The 22,511-nt window shown below is 34.0% G+C and overlaps 1 protein-coding gene across 1 annotated transcript in view; it reads right to left on the reverse strand.

The window, feature by feature from the left end:
• The window catches only part of LOC125055176, a 36,360-nt gene extending 14,516 nt beyond the window's left edge, over nucleotides 1-21,844 (reverse strand). The window contains exons 1-5 of the mRNA XM_047657470.1: nucleotides 21,568-21,844; nucleotides 20,127-20,259; nucleotides 17,355-19,597; nucleotides 3,959-4,097; nucleotides 125-447 (exon numbers count right to left, since the gene is read on the reverse strand). Of these exons, the coding sequence (XP_047513426.1) occupies nucleotides 125-447; nucleotides 3,959-4,097; nucleotides 17,355-19,597; nucleotides 20,127-20,259; nucleotides 21,568-21,679 (2,950 nt within the window). The 5' untranslated portion in view covers nucleotides 21,680-21,844. The remainder of the gene's footprint in view (nucleotides 1-124; nucleotides 448-3,958; nucleotides 4,098-17,354; nucleotides 19,598-20,126; nucleotides 20,260-21,567) is intronic.
• Between the last annotated feature and the right edge of the window lie 667 nt (nucleotides 21,845-22,511).

The following is a 22,511-nucleotide window of genomic DNA, read 5'->3' on the forward strand; positions in this document are numbered from 1 at the left end:
ATTTCAATGACCAGGAGGTGTCATTGAAAATAAACTTCTTAATGGCAAGTGTAAGAAAAATTGCGGCCAAATATACATTTATTTTGAAGTTGTATAGTAACATATATATATAGATATATCTTACCTATCTGATAGGGCACAAAAAACTCGTCCTCATATCTTTTATGCTGTGTATACTTTCGTCTCTCATCATGTCTACTCACACCTCTGTAGCCAGCGTCATACCAGTCCACCCTATCTTGTCCTTTTTGTTTGGACGATAAAAAACCAGAATGCAAAAGGCCTGGACCATGTAATGTTTCTGGACAATTCGGTTCGAGACTGTTTCTGTCCAGTTCGTAGAAATCGTAATTTTTGTCGTCAACAATGTCGCGGTGCAAGTCGAAAGCTTCTATAGGTTTTGTCATTAATTCGCAGAGGCCTTTGCCGCGGAAGCTGGGGTCCAATCTGTAAATTTATGTTTTAAAAATATCTCCATCGTTACTAGATCTGTAAATTAACAAAATGATTATGTTGGAACTATTTGTGGTTTCAAAAAAAAACAAAAATTTGTTCCATAGATATAGGTAATGAGTATAGCGGCCTTATAGCTTACAAGCAATCTTTTTAGGATAACCAACCAGTGTGAGAAAAGATTTGTTTATAATAATAAGGAAAGACAGTGTTATACGTAAAAATTAAAAAAAAGTCTTATTTTACACATTATATGTACCTATTACAAAGAGCAATATTGGCCTAGTGATTTAAGCCTAAAGCCGTAAAACCAAGGGATTTTTCTTTCTGAACACAATACTCGCTCGTACGATGATGGAAAACATGTGACACTAAACTATATACATGAGCTGATCACTAAACTGAGGCCTAGACCTAAAAGGATTTAGCGCAACTCTTTTTTTTTTTAATTTATTATATATTCTTGTTACACATAAATTATTTACATATTCAATATTCTTAGTTTCCTGATTTCGAAGGTTCGTAGCACTCTAGGCATCTTTCAAGAGAAAAAAATTGTAAGAGAAAACTCAGAGTTTATGAGTCCACCATAATATGTACTTAGCCTTCAGATATTTTAACGTGTTTATTGTATTATTATTTAAAAAAAAACTATACATTTTACAGAAATACTAAATCGCACAAGATTCGATCTTTATACAAAACTTAAAAAATTTACATTTAAGTTGCGTATTCTGAAATCCCTGAGAGTAAAGTATGTAATGTAATATGACAATAGATTTTAACCTTGTAAAAATCTCAATTATGGTGTTTAAATGAATTTGGGTCAACCACACAGGGCTGTCTTTTATGCAAATTATTGCTATTACTACTATACGACAGGTCAGGATTGACACTTTTTTTATGTAAAATTCATATTGTAAACAATTTATCTAGACAATACGAAGTTTTCTTGAATTAGTAACTCTAAAAAATTTAAAAAAAAATGGTTACTTAACATTTGTGTTGAATATGTTCACGCTAATGTCACTATAAACTTCATACTTTGATATTCAAAGTCATGATTCCAATTTTTACTAATCATATTATCGTAATTTAAAGCAGAATCAAATATAAATAAAAATTATAGAAAAACACCTGTGTTCTGTTACGCTATGGTAATTTTATTGAGCAATTACACAATTCACAGAAAAGTGTTACTTTAAAAGTATAACATTGTTAGCACTACTAAAATATAGTGTGAACACTTCCTGAATCCGTGCCTGTGCATACGCAAGGCTAGCGTACAATACAGATGATTCCTACAGATTGCAACGACCCGAGGTCGAACTCTGAACTAATGGTAATTAATCAACGTAATTATTCAAGTGTCTACATATTCTTTAAGTTTTTTGTTTACTTTGAAATATAGAAGTTATGTGAACCACCATGCAGAAATATACTAAACTTGTGTGAGAGCCTACGTGCGTGTCACACTGCACCTTCTTCAAAAGTGCGTGCGTACAAAGTACACGTCAGAAGTGAAACTTCTTTGGCAAGCTAATTTTTAATTCTTGTTCAAATTTATACAAATCTAAAACTTTAGATTTCCGAGACTTAGAGGGAGGGAAAAAGGAATATATGTTTAGAATTTAATGAATTTAATTGTCATTAAAATATTAAAAGTGGCGGAAATTAATACAAATTATAAATTTAATTTTTTTGAGTTTATTTCTTCGATTATAAAACCACAAGAGAGAGAGAGAGAGAGATTTCAATAAATAATTTTGCATAAAATATAAAATACTAATATTTCATAAATTCTCTTTACGAAATTTTAATTTAAAAGAGAACTACCACTAAGACGATATGCAGTGTTCTATATCACTACGTGCGTTTAAACCCCGCGTATTTGTTCGCGCAGTGAAGAAAAAGATTCTTATAAAAGCTCATAATAAAAATAAAACAAGGTGTCAGTTTATAACGTTTAAATAATAATTAAGTGTCGCTCAAACGCTAATATAAAAAGGTTCGCCTTATGTAAAGTGATACCGCTGCTCATGGGCACTCACAACGCCAGAGGGCTCGCGAGTACGTTGCCAGCCTTTCAAAAATAGTACGCTCTTTTACCTAAGTCATTCGTTCTGGACCTCAGATAGTTTCTGTTTCTTTAATCATTTTTATCTAGACAAGTGTGCCTGATACATGTCATCGAGACAGGTCTAAAGCGATTTTCTCACGATTTGTGCCTTACGAGCCAGTGTTAATTGCGTAAAAAGAAAGAATATTCCATTAGCCAGGGTTTCAACATCCAACTCTGTTTTTACACGCTTTATATTAGCTTCACCTGTATATGTATGTATGTAACCGACTCCTTCGGACTCGATTTTGACCCACTTTTAACGGACAGATTTAATTCAAACTTTGCGCACCTGTCAAAGATCGATGACAATGCAATAATCCAAAAAAAAAATGAAAAAAATAAAAAAAAATTAACTAAAAAATAAAAAATAAATAATAGTTAAAAAAAACTAAAAAACACGCTTTTAAAGCACATCAAACTAAAAAGTGAAAAATATTCTCTGTGCCATATTTTTCGTCTATCGAGCAACCCACGCGTTTTCACAATAATACCTACCAGTATTTTTTGTTCATTACCATTTTCAGCCTAAATTAGGAATTATTTTTCACTTTTTAGTTTGATGTGCTTTAAAAGCGCGTTTTTTTAGTTTTTTTAAACTATTATTTATTCTAAAAAAGTCTCTAGGGTCAAATTTTTTACGTGTAAGTATGTCAACCACATTTTGTCACTAAAGGCTGCGATATATTAACACAAATTATGGAAAAACATGGACACATAGCTAGTATATATTATCTCATGTAATTTATTTGAATGAGAACAATTAAAAATGGTCCAACTGCAAAAAGTGCTCAATCATTTCGGACCTTGGCGGAGATCAGTTAACAAAAACAATGGAAGTCACCAAAAATGCTAAAAACTAGGAAATAAATACAATACTGCGAAACAGCGTGTGAACGTTACTTCATAATAATTAATATTAGTCTCAACTCATTTTGTACGTTTACAAACCTTAAAAGATTTCCTTATGAGCTGGGATCTTACTTCTAAATTTGTTTTATGTTTTGATAACGCTCATACATTTATACTCCAGATCGAAATATATATAAAAAAAATAAAAAATTAAATGAAGAGATCCTGCTATATTGACTATTGACTGAAAAAGCTAGGTTTTGACATTACATATTATAAAATGCCCCCGGCGAATACGATAAACTCAAAAACTACCCAACGTTTTCATCAATAGTGTCCTGACAAAGTTAAAAAAAAGTTATTACATATATGTATAATTCATTAAGGTATGTTATATATGTTGTTTTATTTGTGTTTTATTATATGTTGTTAAAGAGGTCGCAAAAAATGTGTACAAAATACACGCGAGCGCATCTGCGAGCGAAGATACTTTGATACAAATATTTGATTAAAAAATCTGTTTCTGTTAATTACCTGTAGTTAAAACTCTCGCAATGAAACCGTTTCTCGATGGCACACTCCCTCATGCAGTCCTCCAGTCTTTCGCAATCCACCACCCGCCTCACGTTGCTACGAAGGGCGCGCCGCCCAGCCAGGACTCGCCGGAAACACGCTGAGAAAAGACAAATTAATTATTTTCTGCTTTATTAATAATGATTGAAAACTAAAAAAAACTGATACTGCTGGTTTAGTCCAGTTTAGTTGAAAAGCTCGGCTCAGCAAGGTCTGCAGTAGCCAGGTCCTACGAATGGCGTATCCTAAGTCGGTAAGTTCTGAAGGCAGTATTATGTATGTGTGAACTCAGTTTCCGCACTTACGACCGAACTCAATCCTTTTTTGTATTGTAATCGTGAGATAGGAATCTTAATCCAAATGTTGTAACAAGTTTGCCAATAACCAATCGGATGTAATTGCCATCTGTCGATACAAGCTATCCATGGCAGGTCCGATCGGTGTCTGTGGATATACCTTTGTATGAAAATGAAAGTTGACGAAAGCTCGATTCTAACAGTTCATTATTTTAACAACTTTTAACTTACACTAGTTTTTAAAATAATTAAAAAATCTGTTTGTTATGTTGTAAACATAGACATGTATATTTTAATGTTGTAAACTCGGTAAAGTGGAACGACAAAGAGCATTTTATCCGTCGCCAAAAATGGATTGTCTTCGTAGGGTTTGATTATTGGGATGCAGATAGGAGATCGATCGACTGCCACGGTCTGATCACAGATTACTTTCAATCTGAGATTGTGGATTAATTATTGGTTTCGGGTGTTAGACGCCCATTTGGTCCGTTGTGCGTAAAGTCCTGGCTAAATAAGACAGCCTAGCTCCTCCAGGAGCTCAGAAGTTTCGTGGGCATTTCGAAGGCTTCACGGAGCGACCTCACTGCTCCGAGGATTTCTTTGGAAAGCCACAGCAACGCATTCTAGGTGGGACTGATTCCTCTGCGAACTGTAACAGCCTCTGCACAAGGGACTGTCTATCGCGCCAACGACAGAAAGATGTTTATTAAAAAGATATTATTGTAATTGTCTCTATCAATATTTTGAGATTCATTTCTGAAGGCGATATATCATAATTCTTAATGAGTTAAACACAAAAAAAAACCTTTTTTTAAGTTACACTTCTTTTAGCGCGTTAGGGAAAAATGATGAGAGTAATTTTTTACGATGCGCGCGCACACTGTCACGAAAATCCGACACCCTGAAGTTAGCTTTAGTCAACACTTTTTGTTTTTTTGAAGTCATACTTCTTTTGGCGCGTTAGGGAAAAATGATTGAATGACGTTTTCTCTACAAACGTAGAATAAGAAATTTAAAAAGATTTTTATCTTGTTACGCCAAAGGAGTATAACTTCTAACGCGTGTACATAAGTACACACATGTTTTTTTTTGTTAAAGAACAATGCCGTCCTTTAAGGATTTGGTTGGTATATAGTAAATACTCGTATAGTATTATTAGTTATAACAGGGTCTGGGTACCTGGAAGCAATTCATATAGGAGAGTATCCAGAAATTACAGCTGAATATATAACAATAAGAAAAATTTTGCTAGTTGCTCACAAATTACGTCAACTTAACTAGCGTTATAAATATGTGTTCATGGTACAATTTAATGACATCATCGTTTTAGAATACCCTTGGTTAGACAAAAACATAATTTGTATGAAAACATCGTAAATTACTGAACAAAAAACGACCTACTGACTCATTTATTTCCTATTGTTTTTTTGACTTCTTTAAAAATTTAAAACGGATATTTAAATCATTCTTGTCTGATACAAGTTGATTACAGTGCATAAAAATGTAATAAAAACAACGGAACTGTTCGTATTTAATATTTTATTTAGTTCTTCTTATATATGTAAGAAATCAGGACATGACACTGATGTTAAAGATGGCATAAAAAGCACAAACAATAATATGTCATAATTTTATAAATATGTCGAGTTAATTTGTTCAAAACAGGAAAAGCTCAAATATGTTTTTAAATAATACATATTTGGCCTTTAATATTAAATATAATGACTTTAAAAATGGCTTTTTATCTAAAATATAATTTGGATAATCACACGACATGTACAATTAACGGATTTAGTTTTATGAATGCGGTTAATGTACGTAAAAGGCTGGCAACGCACTTGCGATGCTTTGAGGTGAGGTCCGTATGTCAATATTTAAAAAAAATATGTATGAATATTTTAAATTTAATTATTCGATTCTAATTACCTGTGTAACATATTTGAGTCTTAAACGTTTTTATTCCTTAGCTTTATTTTTGGATTGCAATGAGTTTAGGTACCTACCGAATACAACAAATTAAAAACTTTTGAATTGTCAATATTTTAGTTACCACCAGAAAGCGGGGTACTCTTGTAAAGAGGAATAAAAAGCTTTCACCAGCCTTATTATTCAATGGTTACTGGTATTATTATATGGTATACTTGGTTAACGTTTTAGCTGCATTTGTTTTCTATTATTTTTAATAATTTACTAGAAAGTAATGTAAAATACACCACATCAGGAATATTCTGAATATATACTTTTCAAAAGATTATTTGCTAGGCGTAATGAAACATAGTTATACATTGTAAAACCAAAAATATTTGAATACGTTCTAGGTAGAACTTATAAAAAATAGAGGTTAAAAGCTACCAATAAAGCCCGATTAGTTAACTTTGTTTTTCCGTTAAGACAACTGAGAATTTTTAGGGCAGATTTTGCCGCGCACCATCACTATGTGGAACCAGCTACCCGCTGAAGTATTTCCGAGCCAGTTCGAATTAGGTTTCTTCTAGAAGAGCTTACCAATTCTTAAAACACTAAGGACGGACTTGCCTTCTGGCAATGTCTCCATGGGCGGCGGAATCACTTAACATCAGATGAGCCTCCTGCCCATTTGCCTCTTGTTATAAAAAAAGGGGGGCAACAAGGTCTTGAAAGACTTTTTGGATTTTTTCTGGAAATGGATCCCAAAAAAGAACTTATTTGAATTACTAAAATAACTGATTCTAGAGTACTTGTATTTTAAATGCAATTTATACACCTACATACATATATGATAAATACATACTTGGCGCATTTTCCACAATGATAACTCGAGTCCCAATAACAGACACAAACAGACATACAAACACGACACCGGTATACATGTTTATATAACATGTCTTCACTTTACACTTAATCACAAACACATAAAGTCTTAAGTCATTTTTAAACATAAATCGGCATATTATATATATTCTGGGTCACAGGCTGCAACACAAACGACTGAACAGTGGCATTGTATGGCATAGGCTTATATGCCGGTGCAATATTCATTTTGGATTATTATGGACATGCGAGAGGCGCTACCGTCTTTTAGTAATGCGCACTTCGACGACAGCGGTCATGTTTTCTATATGCAATTGGATATGGATTTTTACTTCTAAACAGCCTTCCAGGATTCCAGTTCATTGATTTCCCATTCCATGACGAAAACAATGAATTGGAGTGCATGTGGGTCTTGGAAGGCTTTACATTTAAACACTAGGCTTCTTTTTAAAATTAATCAAAAATATTAATATCAATCAATCCCTGGAATATTTATTGTCTTGCCAAAACCCAGAATCTGAGGCCAATTTTTTTAAAATCCTACTTGATCAAATTGTTTTACGAATAAGTTTTCATACTAAAATAATATTTCGACATATTCGTTGGAATATTTTTAAGATTTTGTTTTATCGAGTATGTGTTTATTTGTTTCGTAATCATAAATTATATATAACAAAAACCATATCTACTCAATATAGCCAAAGATAGAACACATTATTTTTAAAATAAAGTTCAAACATTTACGAAAGGAAAAAATCAATAAAAATGAAAATTCATTTAACTAAGTAAAACCTAATGCTGCTGTGTTGTGTGAAGGTGTAAATGTTTCTAAATCTTTCATCTTTTTGAGTTTTACAGTGTAATACAAAGTCTTGGTAATACCAAAAAAAAATCATATCCACACAATTCTAACGTACTGATTATGACTGATAAGAGAGGCTACGCTATTGTCTCTAAAAATTTTAAAAGTAAAAACGTTGTGTATCCGACCATTGTGATACAATATTACATACAGACATATACATCACATATTTACCAAAGGGCAACAAATCCAGAAACCTTATATTTTCCTTTAACCTGTGATGAAAAAATGTCTCGGTGGTTTAGTTTGTCAAGCTGTTTATTATGTATATACAAACTTATTAATAACACACAAATACTCTATGTATTTACACTATTCTTAACCCTCATAGTAATAATTAAATATTGATAAATAGAGAATTAAAACTAATTTTAACGCTGGCAGCATTTCCTCGCTGTATTGCGATACTTATTAGTTTAGCGAGTAAAGCACCAGCTCTGGGGTTACCGATACTATCAGGCACCAATTTAAACATAATAATGTATGTATTTTTATTAAAATGAATTAGGTACGATTTGATTAAATAAAAAAAAAGTTTGCGTTGTCTATTAAATAAGGCTGTAAGGTATCTCTTTAGTATCAATTACGAGGTATTGAACACATTTGATACATTACATGATATCAAGTGTTTTGAACATTAAATAATAGTTCTACTAATTTTGATGCAATTCAATAATTCAATAAGGATCGTTTTTATTAATAGTTACTTAAATAGTTGAGAAAGAATTCTTCTTAGGATGTGGTGTCTGTTTCCCTTAACCATTTCAATACGAAATAAAATATATCGAACACAATTCAGTGGTGCTACGATATTTTATAGGTTCTTGCCTTGCAATTTGTTTCCCTGGTCAGCATTCTGTGCCTGACACACAAAATCGATATGCTTTTCTTTACTTTAGCGGACTGCGGTCTGACACGACCGCAAGGTTGAAAATCACACGCTTAACCTCTGGGCTAATACTAGCTGATATGTATCAGACCTATAAATCATATAGAACCAGGTACAATTTAAGATTTTTTTACTAAACGCCTACATAATGGAAGGTCTAAGCAATTTGCCTGAGCTTACTACTTGTAATTTACTACAATTTTTGTTTACGGTACAAACCAAAGGTGTAGGCGTAATATTTTGTTTTTAAGCGGTAATGTTATACGGTTGAAAACGTCCCGTTATTTTTAAGTATTCGTTACAAATATACAAATCTTTTCTCGAAGTATAGATAACATTATGACCTTAAGTTATCATCTACCTGAAAAACCGGCAAAGAACTTTATTGAAATCGATTATATTTAAATAATTTACGAGTATCAAACCAAAAAAGAATGGATAATCAAGGCAATTTCTTGCAATTCGTCTTGGATTTAGTTACCAAGCGTTGTGGTTAAACAAAGAAGTGGTCTTTGAGAAAGAAGAACGAGAATGTATTTTTGTAGTATGTGAATGTAGTTTTACTATAGGTACTATATTATTTATATTTAAGGCACATCTATCTTAGGATGTATTGTCGAATCGAAATATCTGCGAACCTGGCTTAATGACGTCATACAAACTGGAGAGAGCAAAAAAATTGAAGATGTAAAAATAAAAAATATTTTATTTGTGTACTTATTTTTATTGATACTCGTACCTACTTGAAATTTACAAATACTTATTATTTACATTATTTAAAATTCAAATTATTTACAAATTTACAAATAATACAAAGAATCGCTTCCATACTCGCATTCCAGCGAGGTTCGCAGATATTTCCGACGGCTTGTACGGTACAATTATTCTTGGTTCTGTTGGCTACAAAGAGCTTAGAGTACGCCGACAATTCGCGTTTGTGACTAACTTAAGCCAGCCTTTTAAGATAAAAATCTAATATCTGTAATCTTTTTGTGAACCTTATTGTTAACGTATATCATACTGTAGATAACTGACCTTCGTTGGCCCATTGTGTTAGATATAACCCTTTCAACAACCTTTATCATCATCTTTATGGCGATTAAGATGGAAGTGAAACCAAAACAGCGAAAATTCGCAAATGCAACGAGCCTTTGAGTGGCAAAATAATATGTATTTCTTTATTGACGTTCATAATTGTACATTGTGTTATCAAATGAACAAATGGTTTTCAATTTGAATTTGAAAGAAGACGGTTCTTGGGTACACCTCTAAGACTTGTCGAAGACAAAGTAGATTAGAAAAAAATGCATTTAAAAAATAATTAAATCCGTGGCGCTATAAAGTTTTAGGTTTGGGGCTCAGGTTTCTGTATCTGTTTCATGATTATTTGTCAATCTAATAGGCAAGTAAGTGCCTCCTGTGCCTGACACACGCCGTCAACTTTTTGTATCTAGGACATGTCGGTTTCCTCACGATGTTCTCCTTCACCGTACGAAACGAGTGTCTACTAAATGCCTACATAGTTAGTTAATTAATGTACAGCCGGGGATTGAACCTAGAACCTCAGGGATGAGAGTCGCACACTGAAGCCACAAGGGGAACACTGCTCTACTGAAAAAAATGCATTTACTCAACCCTATTCTTCAACAAAGCCAGCTCTGAACATGGCCAATCGCTCTGTTATATATTGCATAAGTTTTGTCATTATCCTTGAATTTTTTTAACAATGTGACTAAGGAAGTTGTAATCTTGTAGCACTTCCGGTTGAAATATACCAAAATTATAAATTGAGAATGTAATACGAAAAAACGTACACAATCCCATATATGACGGCCAGGGTTTACAACTGCGGTACGCGCGAAACAAAACAAAAAATGTCGCTGCGATATAATATTCTCATCAAATCGTCAATTATTTTAATCCGTTAAGCCAACAACCAGACAAGGCTTTTGTTTTAAATTATTAACATAACAATGGCGCCGAATGACTGCGCAGGGAATGACCTTAACATCCATTTTTATAAAATGTATTATCCATATGCCAATTAAAAATGTTAATTTTATCGCAGCGGGAAAAGGATTATTTTGCGTTCTTCAGGTCTCTCTTTTGGGATTTACGAAGGAGATAATGAGTACTTGCGCATATACAAACACAATCTCTACTCCATTGCTATTGCGCAGGGACGGATGTCCGAAACGGGAACAGACGCTTGACCGACTTTACGTACTCACTTGAAGCACGGGTGTTCAAACACTGGCTTGGGTTGTCCCACACAAACTTATGACCATTTAATTTTTACTTGGAAAAATAACTCGTGATCAACCGCTGAACTTGGTAACGGAGTGGGTGATAAAAGTAGTAGCCTAGACATGCAATTCATTAGACCGCATCTCTACTTAACGTTAGGAATTGTGTAGCAAACGAATTTAATTATAATAAACCCTTCAATGTTTCAGTCACGGAAGCAAACACGAGAAACACCACAACACACACGCATAAAACGTATCTAGTTCTTTAAAAGTTCTTTTTTATTATTTTTTTAATATTATTATTTTGTGTGTTTCGTTAGTAACAAATGTTATGTCTATGTCTAGATACCAAGAAGCATGTGTCATAGTCGAAACACTAATTTGTCTAATTTATGAATAATTTTATTCTATTTGGGTTTGGGAACCAATATCTTTCCTTTTGTTAAGTATTTAATAACGAGTTATCCAGAGCATAAGTTGAAACACCTTACACAAAAAAAATATTGTACATTATTTAATATTTAGACAATAAATATAATAAAGGAGAATAAATTTTCCTACTGAATTCATTTAATTTGAATATATTGATTATATGAATATATAAAATATAAAATTCTCGTGTCACAATGTTCGTTCCCATACTCCTCCAAAACGGCTCGACCGATTCTTAAAAATGTTTTATGCATATTCAGTAAGTCTGAGAACCAGCTACTATATATCTTTTAAACCTCTAAGTGATAAGGGGTGTCCACCCCAAAAAAATTGTTATTAACCTAACTACTTGTAATGTCCTGCTTCTTGGAGTGTTTTACGGCTCACCAACACCACAACACTTGTACAAACGTCCTACACACAACCGCTCCGTTCGGGTGTCAGATTACGACTGACTGTCTGACAAGTGACGTAGGCGCATGAGACAACCAAGCAACACTTTATTTAGTCAATACACTACATCCCTTTTTTGTTTTATTTCTTTTTATTGATTATATCTCTCTGATTACTCATTAATGTAACTTGGATGTAATGTGATGGATTTTACATGAATCAAACATAATTAATGAAATTAAAGTTTTATGCAGCTACACTAGGGTTAAGTTCCGACATTGATTTCCTCGTCGTTAACTTCATTTCTTTTAGACATTCCATTCCCCTTGAACTCTTTTCAAATGTACAACGTCCCTTCTTCGAGTTTGACCGGTTTCATCGTTTCTTACCGTGATATCTCCTCCTTTCGTGATTTCCACCGTGTTTGTTTCTGGATGTATTAATTTTATTTTTATTTATTTCCTTTATTCATATTTTTATATACACTATGTCTCCTGGTATTAAATCACATTATCCAGCCTTCCGTTTATCGTATCCGATTTCTTTTACCATTTGTTTCCTTTTTTTTTTTTTTTTGTATATCCTTAACCTCAGTGTCTTGCGATGTCCTCTCTATTGTATCGTTTACCATAGGTAATTTATCTCTTAACTTTTGAAGAAAAGTTCTGATGAGGTTCTTCCAGTAACAGAATGTGTTGTACATGGTTAAATATTCCAGTTAACTTTCCTTCCAGTCTTTATTTTCAGCTATACTTATTTTAAGACGTTTAAGTATGACACAGTTTTGTCTTTCGACCTTTCCGCTTTGTCGCAGCCAATATGGTACTGTATTGAAAAGAATAATGTTTATCTCTGTTAGAAATGATTTAAACTCTTCGCTGAGTAACTGTCTTCTATTATCTGAAGTTATTGATTTCCTAATCGACTGAATATTCCTTTAAGTTTGGCTACAATTTCAGTAGAGGTAATTTTGCGACAAATCTTCACTTCTTTATAATATGTGGTCACCACTTGTAATGAATTGCAATATCAATCCAAAGCACTTCTGGAAACTCACGCCGTTTTATAGGGTTTGGTGGACATGGTGCAGATACAAGAGTACATCCTTTACAGGCTTTAACAATTTTATCAGCCTCTGTCGCATCTAGGCCACCATACTTTCGTACGAAGTCTCGCCTTCATTGACACGATACCGGGATGTCCCTCGTGAGCTGCATTCAAAACTCTTTTACGAAGTGCCGAGGGAACCACAATTCTCATTCCTCTCAATAATATACCCTCATGAAAACAAAGTTCATTTTGTAAGATTTTATACAACGTCACGTCGTCGTTCCATATGTTCCGATATAAACCCTCTTTCACGTTTAGTATTTCCCTATCGTCCATTGTGCTATCTATTATTTCTTTAATATAAACAGCACGAGGTCGGGCAAACTCTACAATATGACAAATGTGATTGTCTTCCAATTTTATCAGGGATTTCTCCGCATTTTTGCTTATTTGTTGTCTCGACAATGAGTCGGCGATATTGGTTTTCCCTGGTTGGTAAACTATTTTATAGTCGTAAGATTGTAAGCGCATAACCCATCTCTCTATCCCTGCATATGGTTTAGAATTAGGACCAAATATTACCTCCAACGGCTTGTGATCTCTTATAAGTTCAAATCTTTTTCAATAAAGGAATATGTGGAAATGTTCCACCGCCCACACGAGAATTAACGCTTCTTTTTCTGTCTGGCAATAGCAGCGTTCACAGTCAGTCAGAGTTTTGTGGCCATATGCAATAATCCTGAGCTCACCTTTGGAATTAGTTTGAATTAAAACTCCACCTAAATCCACAGGACTAGCATCTGCTATGACAATCGTACGATCGCTAACATTATAATACCCTAAGCTAGGAATATTTGTCATGATTTCCTTCAACGACTTAAAATAGCCCTTTTGTTCTGGTCCCCAGTTTTCGGTTACATGATATGCCAAACATGAGTCTCTTGTATCTGAATAAGCCTTTACTGGTTATAAAGGTGGTTGTTTCTTGAAGCAGGATCTATTTCAAGTTGGTGAAATGCGTCTTTAATATCCAATTTTGTAAATACTTGCATTTTTTATTTTAGGTAGCAACTTGTCCATCGTCGGCAATGGGTAATTTTCTCGTACAATGGCTCCATTTCCTTTCAGCACCGGCACTACAGGAGACACCCATTTAGAAGAACCCACTATCGGCTCTATAATATCCCTATGTTTAAGTTCTTCTTCCTGTCGAAACGACCTTTCTTTTGTTCATGTCTATATTATTATAATATTTCCACTTTTCGCTTCAACGTCTGTTTCGTTCGGTAGTATTGTCTGAAATGCCCCATAAGACCACACTTTAGGCATTCTTTATTCCTTGCTGAGCATTTTGCATCATTTCCAGCATGTCTAGGTTTACCACATCTACCGAATCCATGTACAAAATTCTTTTTTGTCAAAGTTCCTTTTAAATTTACTATCCATTCTGTTTACTTCTTGATTCTCATTTGATTTCAGTGGGTTTTTAAACTTGTCTAATTGTTTAATAACTTCAAGAGTATTTGCTTCGGTGATTACTTGCTCTAATGTAATTTCATCCCCAATCTGGGATATCGTTTTTCTCAGTTCGGGTAGATAACATTTTTTCGTTATTTGGTCGATAATGTTTTCATCTCTGTCGGCAAACTGACATTTATCAGCTTGTTTTCCCAGTCTCACCACAAATTTCAATTTTTCCGTCAGGTTCTTGTTTAAGGAGCCTGAATATATGTCTCTCGTATACTTTGTTCTGTTTTGGTGCAAAGTAGGCATCAAGTTTAGATATTGCTACTTCAAACACGTCTTTGCCTTCAGTTGGTTCGACACCAGCTCCAGGAATGTTGTAAAACACTTCCTGTAAGTCTAGCCCGCCGAAATGTAGAAGAGAGGCCCTTTTCTTTACGTCTTCGTCAATGTTAGACGCTTCGAGGTAAATGAATAGTGCTCGTTTCCATCGCTCCCATCGTGCACCCATTGAGGTAGATTTACCGTTACAGTCGAGCTTTTCCAGTGAAAGGAGTGACATCTTTGGGGCGACCAGGAATTATCAATTTAATGATTCAGATATCTATGTATCTGCAGTTAGATTTGATCTCAGATGCTTCCATCTCGTATCAATTTAATGATCGGATTATATTTTTATCCGCATAAAGCTACTTAAGCCGTTCATACCAACAAACGTATAAATTGAATTATCAGATTTTTAATCTGCTAAGTTAGTACCCACTAACGTACAATAATAATTTTATTGTAAAGCTTTTATTTTATTTATTGTTATCAATTTAATGATCAGAATTTTAATCTGCTTTTATTTTTATTTACTGATATCAATTTAATGATCAGACTTTTAATCTGCTTTTTGTTTTAATTTACTGGTATCAATTTATGATCAGTCTTTTAATCTGCTTTTGTTTTTTATTTACTGGTATCAATTTAATGATCAGACCTTTAATCTGCTTTTGTTTTTATTTACTGGTATCAATTTAATGATCAGACTTTTAATCTGCTTTTATTTTTATTTACTGGTATCAATTTAATGATCAGACTTTTAGTCTGCTTTTATTTCTATTTACTGGCATCAATTTAATGATCAGACTTTTAGTCTGCATTTATTTTTATTTACAGGTATCAATTTAATGATCAGACTTTTAGTCTGCTTTTATTTTTATTTACAGATATCAATTTAATGATCAGACTTTTAGTCTGCTTTTATTTTGATTTACAGGTATCAATTTAATGATCAGACTTTTAGTCTGCTTCTATTTTTATTTACTGGCATCAATTTAATGATCAGACTTTAAGTCTGCTTTTATTTGTATATACAGGTATCAATTTAATGATCAGACTTTTAGTCTGCTTCTATTTTTATTTACTGGCATCAATTTAATGATCAGACTTTAAGTCTGCTTTTATTTGTATATACAGGTATCAATTTAATGATCAGACTTATAGTCTGCTTTTATTTGTATATACAGGTATCAATTTAATGATCAGACTTATAGTCTGCTTTTATTTGTATATACAGGTATCAATTTAATGATCAGACTTATAGTCTGCTTTTATTTTGATTTACAGGTATCAATTTAATGATCAGTTGGGTTCCAACTGCTTTGAGTAGATACTACCTTTTGTTTTACAGTATTAATCACAACCACATAGTTTTAATTAATTTAGTGAACCAGATCCAATTTAGGATCTTTGTTAAATCTGCGTTAGTTAGGTAGACAGGTACCTACCGATTTAACGGTCAACGGTTGTAAATAAACCTTGCTATTATTTTTATTATTATTAGTTTTTTTTTTTTGTAGACAAATAGAAACATCACTAAACACAAGCATAATCTTAGTATATATAAATTACTGGTCACATTGTTTGTCCGCTATGGACTCCTAAACTACCGAACCAATATCAATCAAATTTGCACACCGTGTGCAGTTTGATCTAACTTAAAAGATAGGATACATCTCAATTTATACCCGCAATATTATTTTATTGCAAAATATTTGTTTCTTATTTAATAGTCACCATTCTAACAGATGGCGCTGTGTTAAAAGTACCAACGTTTCATATAATTCTTTCAACGTTTCTACAATTTAATGGCATAACCACCATAAAGCATGGTGGTCCCCATGACTGGTGTTCTCCTACCGTTTCCCTTGAATAGTTTACTACTTTGTAATATAACAAAAACCTTAGCCACAGCAACGCTTGGCCGGTCTACTAGTACAATATATTTCTATCACTATGTAGGTAGGTGCTAAGTGCTGTTCATATTTCCCGTCAACAATAAAATTATCTACATTCGTTCAGAAGTCAAGATGCAACTGTTTCTGCTATCAATAGCTAATGATTAAAACAACCGGGTCATAGTAAATTATAGGCAAAGTACTCTGGGAATGACGTCACTTGTTTAGTGCACCGTATCTTTCCCCTTTTTTTTTTTCTTACTTATGTGTACTCACTTTTTTCCTCGTCGCCACATGTAATGTCCTGCTTCTTGGAGTGTTTTACGGCTCACCAACACCACAACACTTGTACAAACGTCCTACACACAACCGCTCCGTTCGGGTGTCAGATTACGACTGACTGTCTGACAAGTGACGTAGGCGCATGAGACAACCAAGCAACACTTTATTTAGTCAATACACTACACTACTGTTAAAAATAAAAAAAATATTTTTTTCTTATTTTTATTATGTGGCATTGAAAAATACGTACAATCCTAAATTTTCACTCCTTAATCAACCTATTTTTTAGTATAGTAGATAGTAATTTTTATTGAAATAAATAAATGTTTCCTAGAAATAATATACATGGCAAAACAACGTTTGCCGGGTCAGCTAGAATTACATATATAAAAATCATATATTTTTATTTTATATTAAAATAAACTCACCTTTGTAAGAGAATCTCCAGTCGGGATTTCGTCCATAGCCTTGCTTTTCATAGTCGGTTATTTGCACTGGTCTGGTAGTAATTATGTTGCCATCGGGCCTAGAAATGTAACTAGGACCATCTGGTTTTTCTTCAAATTCATAAACCGGTTTTATATCCGGTCTATCTGAATCGTAACCGGATAAAGTCTCATTAAAAGCCGGTCTTTCATTGTAATTCGGTTTTGTAGTTTGATAACCCTCATCGGCATAAACGCTCGGTTTAGAACCGTAACTATCATCCGGTTTTGAATCGTAAGACGGTTTATTATCCCCATAACTATCGTAAGTGGGTTTAGGTCTTTGATAAGGGTTTGGTTTATATCCGGTTTCACTGTGAAGACTTGGTTTATTTGTAGAGCCCCCGTAACCAACACTTGTTCCTTGGTTACTGCTACCATAACCGCTTGGACTCCCAAAACTAGTCTGTCCGTAATTATCATCCGGTGAGCTATAGCTCGGTTTACTTCCAGAACTACCTGGTCTTATAGAATATGATTCTTCATTAGGTCTTGTCCCATAACCGGTTTCGCTAGGACTGCTCGGTTTATCATAACCGGAGTTCTGAGGCGGTTTGGATCCATAGGGTTTCCTAAACCCATACATTTCGTATAAATGATGTGTGCCATACCCAAGATGACTGCCAAATAGGGAGTTCTGATCATTTGATGGTTCGTTATAAGGTCTAGTGACATCATATTTATTGTTTGTTCCATAACTTTGAGAGTTTTGATTATAAGAGTTAGAGACTTGACTGTATTCGTTACTAGAAGTAGGTCTGTTTGGGACTCTATTAGTATTTGGGTTTCCATAACTGCTTAAACCGTCGTATTCAGGTGGAGCACTGCCATAGCCATTGCCGGAAGTGGAACTTCCACCGGTACCGGAACTTTCGTAACCACCCCCCACATTTTGAGCACTAACCGACGTTTGACTGCTACCATATGCACTGCTTGAAGATTGACCACTTCCATAGCTAGAAGAACTTAGGCCGTAGCTATCGCGATCGCCTTGGGGCTTGTTATTTTGAGAAATGGGCCGGCGGGTTGTGCTTCCATAGCCATGGCTTATTTGGTCAAATTTATTTGGACCATATCCACCATTCGCTGGAGGTTTACTTTCATAAATATAGCTCTCTTGAAGTCCATAGTTGCCTTGGCTTGAACTTGTTTGATGATATCCATAGCCTTGACCATATCCTGATGAACCCTGACTATATTCATGGTAAGGCCTTTGAGGAGGCTTAAATCGTGGTGGGTCATATATTTCTACATGAATTGAATTATCTTGTGAGCTGCCATAGTTACTAGCATATTGGCTATTGTAGCTATAATTTGGCTTTGAATCTATGGGTCTGTCATAGCTGGGTCTTCGATTAGGTCGAGTGAAATATTGATATTCAGGTGTTTCTGGCTTTGGTCGATAAATGTCTTGCTCTTGAGGATAATAGGCTGGTCGTGGCTTCTGAGTAACATTATCTATAGGACGGTATGGAGTTTCCTGTGGTCTGTGCAATCCATAACTTGGAGGCCTATCGTATGAATTTTCCGGTCTATTGTATGGACTTTCTGGCCTTTCTGGTCGGTGAGGAACTCGCTCTGGTTCATAAAATCCATAACTCGGAGGTCTTTTGTCTGGTCGGTAGTGTTCCTCAGGTCTTGGTCCATAACTTGGGGGCCTATCATCCGGCCTTTCAGGTCTTGAACTATATTGCACTTCTTGTGGTCTATGTGATCCATAACTGGATGGCCTCTGATCTGGTCTTGGTCTATATGGGATTTCTTGAGGCCTGTGAAGTCCATAGGTAGGGGGTCTATCGTCTGGTCTTTCCGGGCGTGGTCTGTAAGGAATTTCTTGTGGAGTATGTGCTCCATAGCTCGGGGGTCTATCCTCAGCCGGCCGGGAATCATAACTGTCTGGCCTATCTTGGTTTCCATATGGTTTAGTTTGTCTATCCGCTTCATAGGGACGCTCATAGTATTCATCTGCTAATGGACGCTTATCTTCATCAGGTCTAATAACTGGACGGTGTAATGGAATATTTTCGAGTACTTCTTGGTCCATAGGAGTTGGTGGTGACTGCTCACATTGGATCCGTCTGACATAAACATCGTAGTCTGGATTACGTATAAGAAGTTTATCTTCTTTGATTTGCTTTTCGTTCACGTTGCTAAGATCGCATGTCGAGTTTCCTTTTGCACCCACGCTGGAATTAATTGATCCTGCTTTAATATTGTAATAACGTATTCTTTAATTAATACATTAATGCTACCAATCAGTAACAATAACAATTGTTTCTTAAAGAGAGATTTAACAATGAATATTTCATAAAAAGTTTTATTTTAAATTAAGTTTGGTAATTGTATAATTTGGTTACACACTTTTTGCACATTACCCTTAGTATTATTTATTAGTTATTTTCCTTACTAGGGTTGCCTGGAAGAGATCGCTTATAAGCGACAAGGCCCGTGGCATCCCTAATAATTACTTGTTTTATTTATAACGCAACTAATAAATAAAAAATAATCAGTAACGTAATCATTAACGGTACACCATGATAAAGTTCTTAATTTTATTTAGTTTTTTATGTCTTCAATCGCAATCGAACCCAGAACGATAAGATATTAAGAAAATACCTACTAACTAAACTATCAAAGTAAATCATAATATCTCAGTCATTTCAAAAAAGTTTGTTTAATAATAATAAATCATTTAGAAATTGTAATAATTCTTACCCATAATCGTAAGTTTGGCACTGTTTATCTTGCTTGCAGATTTGCTCGCATTCTTTCGTTGTTAGTTCCGACACATTCCGATAAATGGCGTCCAGAGGGATTTGCTCTCCAATCGCAATACGTTCAAAACAGTCTAAAAAAACCATTTAAAATATTAACGTGAATACATATTATATTTTAATGTAATTTGTGAGTAGTGTTGTCAAGTGTGCTAGTGGCTATACTTTCTTTCTATTCATTTATAATTCGCTCGAACACTGAGGAAACCGGCTTGCCTTAGTAAAACACTCGACGGCTTGTGTCAGGTACAGGAGGCTGATCACCTCCTTTCATACAGAAATCTGAAGCCTAAACCTAAAAATGTTGTAGCGCCACTAATAACTTAACTAAACATAAAAAAACTAACTAAAAACTTTTACATATTTTATTACTGGAAATATGGGTTTAGTTGGCTGTTAGTTTATTTCTTTAGGGAAATGTCTGCAGAAATTCTTCTTTTCACCACGCAAGGTTTCGCAATTTATACAGTGTTAGCCTCAGTCGTGGGTTCGAATCCCGGCTGTGCACTTCAATGTGCACAATCAACACGTACGATGAAGGAAATCAAGTGCAGCCTGATATACTTCTCTATAAAGATGCAAAAGATGAAACGGAAGCCGAAATTTGAGCTTTATAGAATTGCTGCACCACTGGTTCAATTTTATAACATTTCATAAAACTTTTTATATTTTCTTGAAACTCTTCTATCAAAAACCGACATTTTACTTCAGTTTGTAAAGTTGTCCAGTTGCATTGCGTGTAACTTAAGCAACATGTAATGGCTAATCGTAATTACATAATAATCACATGAATGCATCCGATTGCAAATATATCCGGACAATGAGGCCGGCTTGAAGGGACAGTTTCGAAACTGTCCCTTCGTGTGTTTTAAGTTTTTAAACTTGATTTGTTACACTATGTTCTACAGTTTTTCATTTAAAAAGTAATACAGGTAACTAGCGATGGAGTCTAGAACCAAACCAGACATTTATATGAAGTATGTTAGTATTGTCGTAAACCAAAAGAAATATTATATAGGTACTAAACTCTAAACCCACTCATCAAAAACAGTTTACGTACTTACAAAGTATGTATCTAAATAGCAAAAAAATATTTCCTAGGCCTCTGTATTTCTACGTTTTTCTATAGTCGTGACAGATTGTCGATGCCTACTATAACTATCTATTCTAAGTTTTACAAAAGATAGATATAGACATGTCTTTAGGTAAATATTTAATTTTGTTTATTTTATATATAAAGAAATAGAATATGAAAACCAATTTAGAGATAACAAATTATACAGCTACTGTAGAAATCCGTTTAAATTGGTCTTAATCTTAGCTTATGAGTACAATTTGTAATTTGTAATATGTGTATTGTTATTGTTACAAATATAATTTACCTTCAATTGATGTTCCCAGCAAAGAGTCTATAGTCAGAGTCAGCACAGCAGATGCGAGCAAAACCGGCCACAAAGCGAGTATATACATCATTTTTAATGACACTCCGTACATACTAATAAAACATTATATGTAAAATAGACTTAAAAAGTTAGCACTCAATTGTCGAACTGTGAAAAAAGGCGCGCAGTCAAATAACTTTTTCTTTTTTAATTTAGGGATAATGCGTCCAGCCAGTTTTGGTTTTGCAAATAATGTGGCGCGAATCTTTTGATCGTGTGTGCGTTTCGGTTCGCTGAAACCGTTTTCTTGTACGATGTGGTCAAAATCCTCAGCGACCATTGTTCTTAACACATTAATTGCTACCATTTTTAATTGATAGCCATAAAAAGTGTCTGGATGTGCGTAAGGTTTGCAAAAATTATTTTATTAACTTATTTAACTCTTACGTTTTGTTGAGGAACTGTTATGAAATAACTAAAAGAATTTTTTGAACTATACTTAAATTATAATTAGATGTTATTTACACATAATGGCTCATTGTACACACGTACCTAAATAAAAGGTTTCCTAATTTGTTTTCATACATCTATCTTTATTCATTTTCCCATTACAATTGTTTAATATAAAGACAAACTTAATTTAAAAAAAAACACATCTTTAGTAAACCCCTAATGTACCAGCAATGAATAATGTTGTCTGATTATAAAATTTTTCTACACCGTGTAAGAAATCACACGCATCAAGTCAACGACCTCTATCCTTTAATCAAATTCGAAGAAAAATAAAAAACAGTTACAACGTAGGAAATGTTATGACTCAGAACAATTATAATTTTAATGAATTAATATCTGAATCTCACGTCACGCTATTTAGTATTTTGAAAATAAATGTTGTGTTTATTGTTTATATTTTACGAACATTAATTTATCTTATTTCCTACTTT

The sequence above is a fragment of the Pieris napi genome, chromosome 13 (genome assembly GCF_905475465.1).
Source record: "Pieris napi chromosome 13, ilPieNapi1.2, whole genome shotgun sequence".
Taxonomy (NCBI): domain Eukaryota; kingdom Metazoa; phylum Arthropoda; class Insecta; order Lepidoptera; family Pieridae; genus Pieris; species Pieris napi.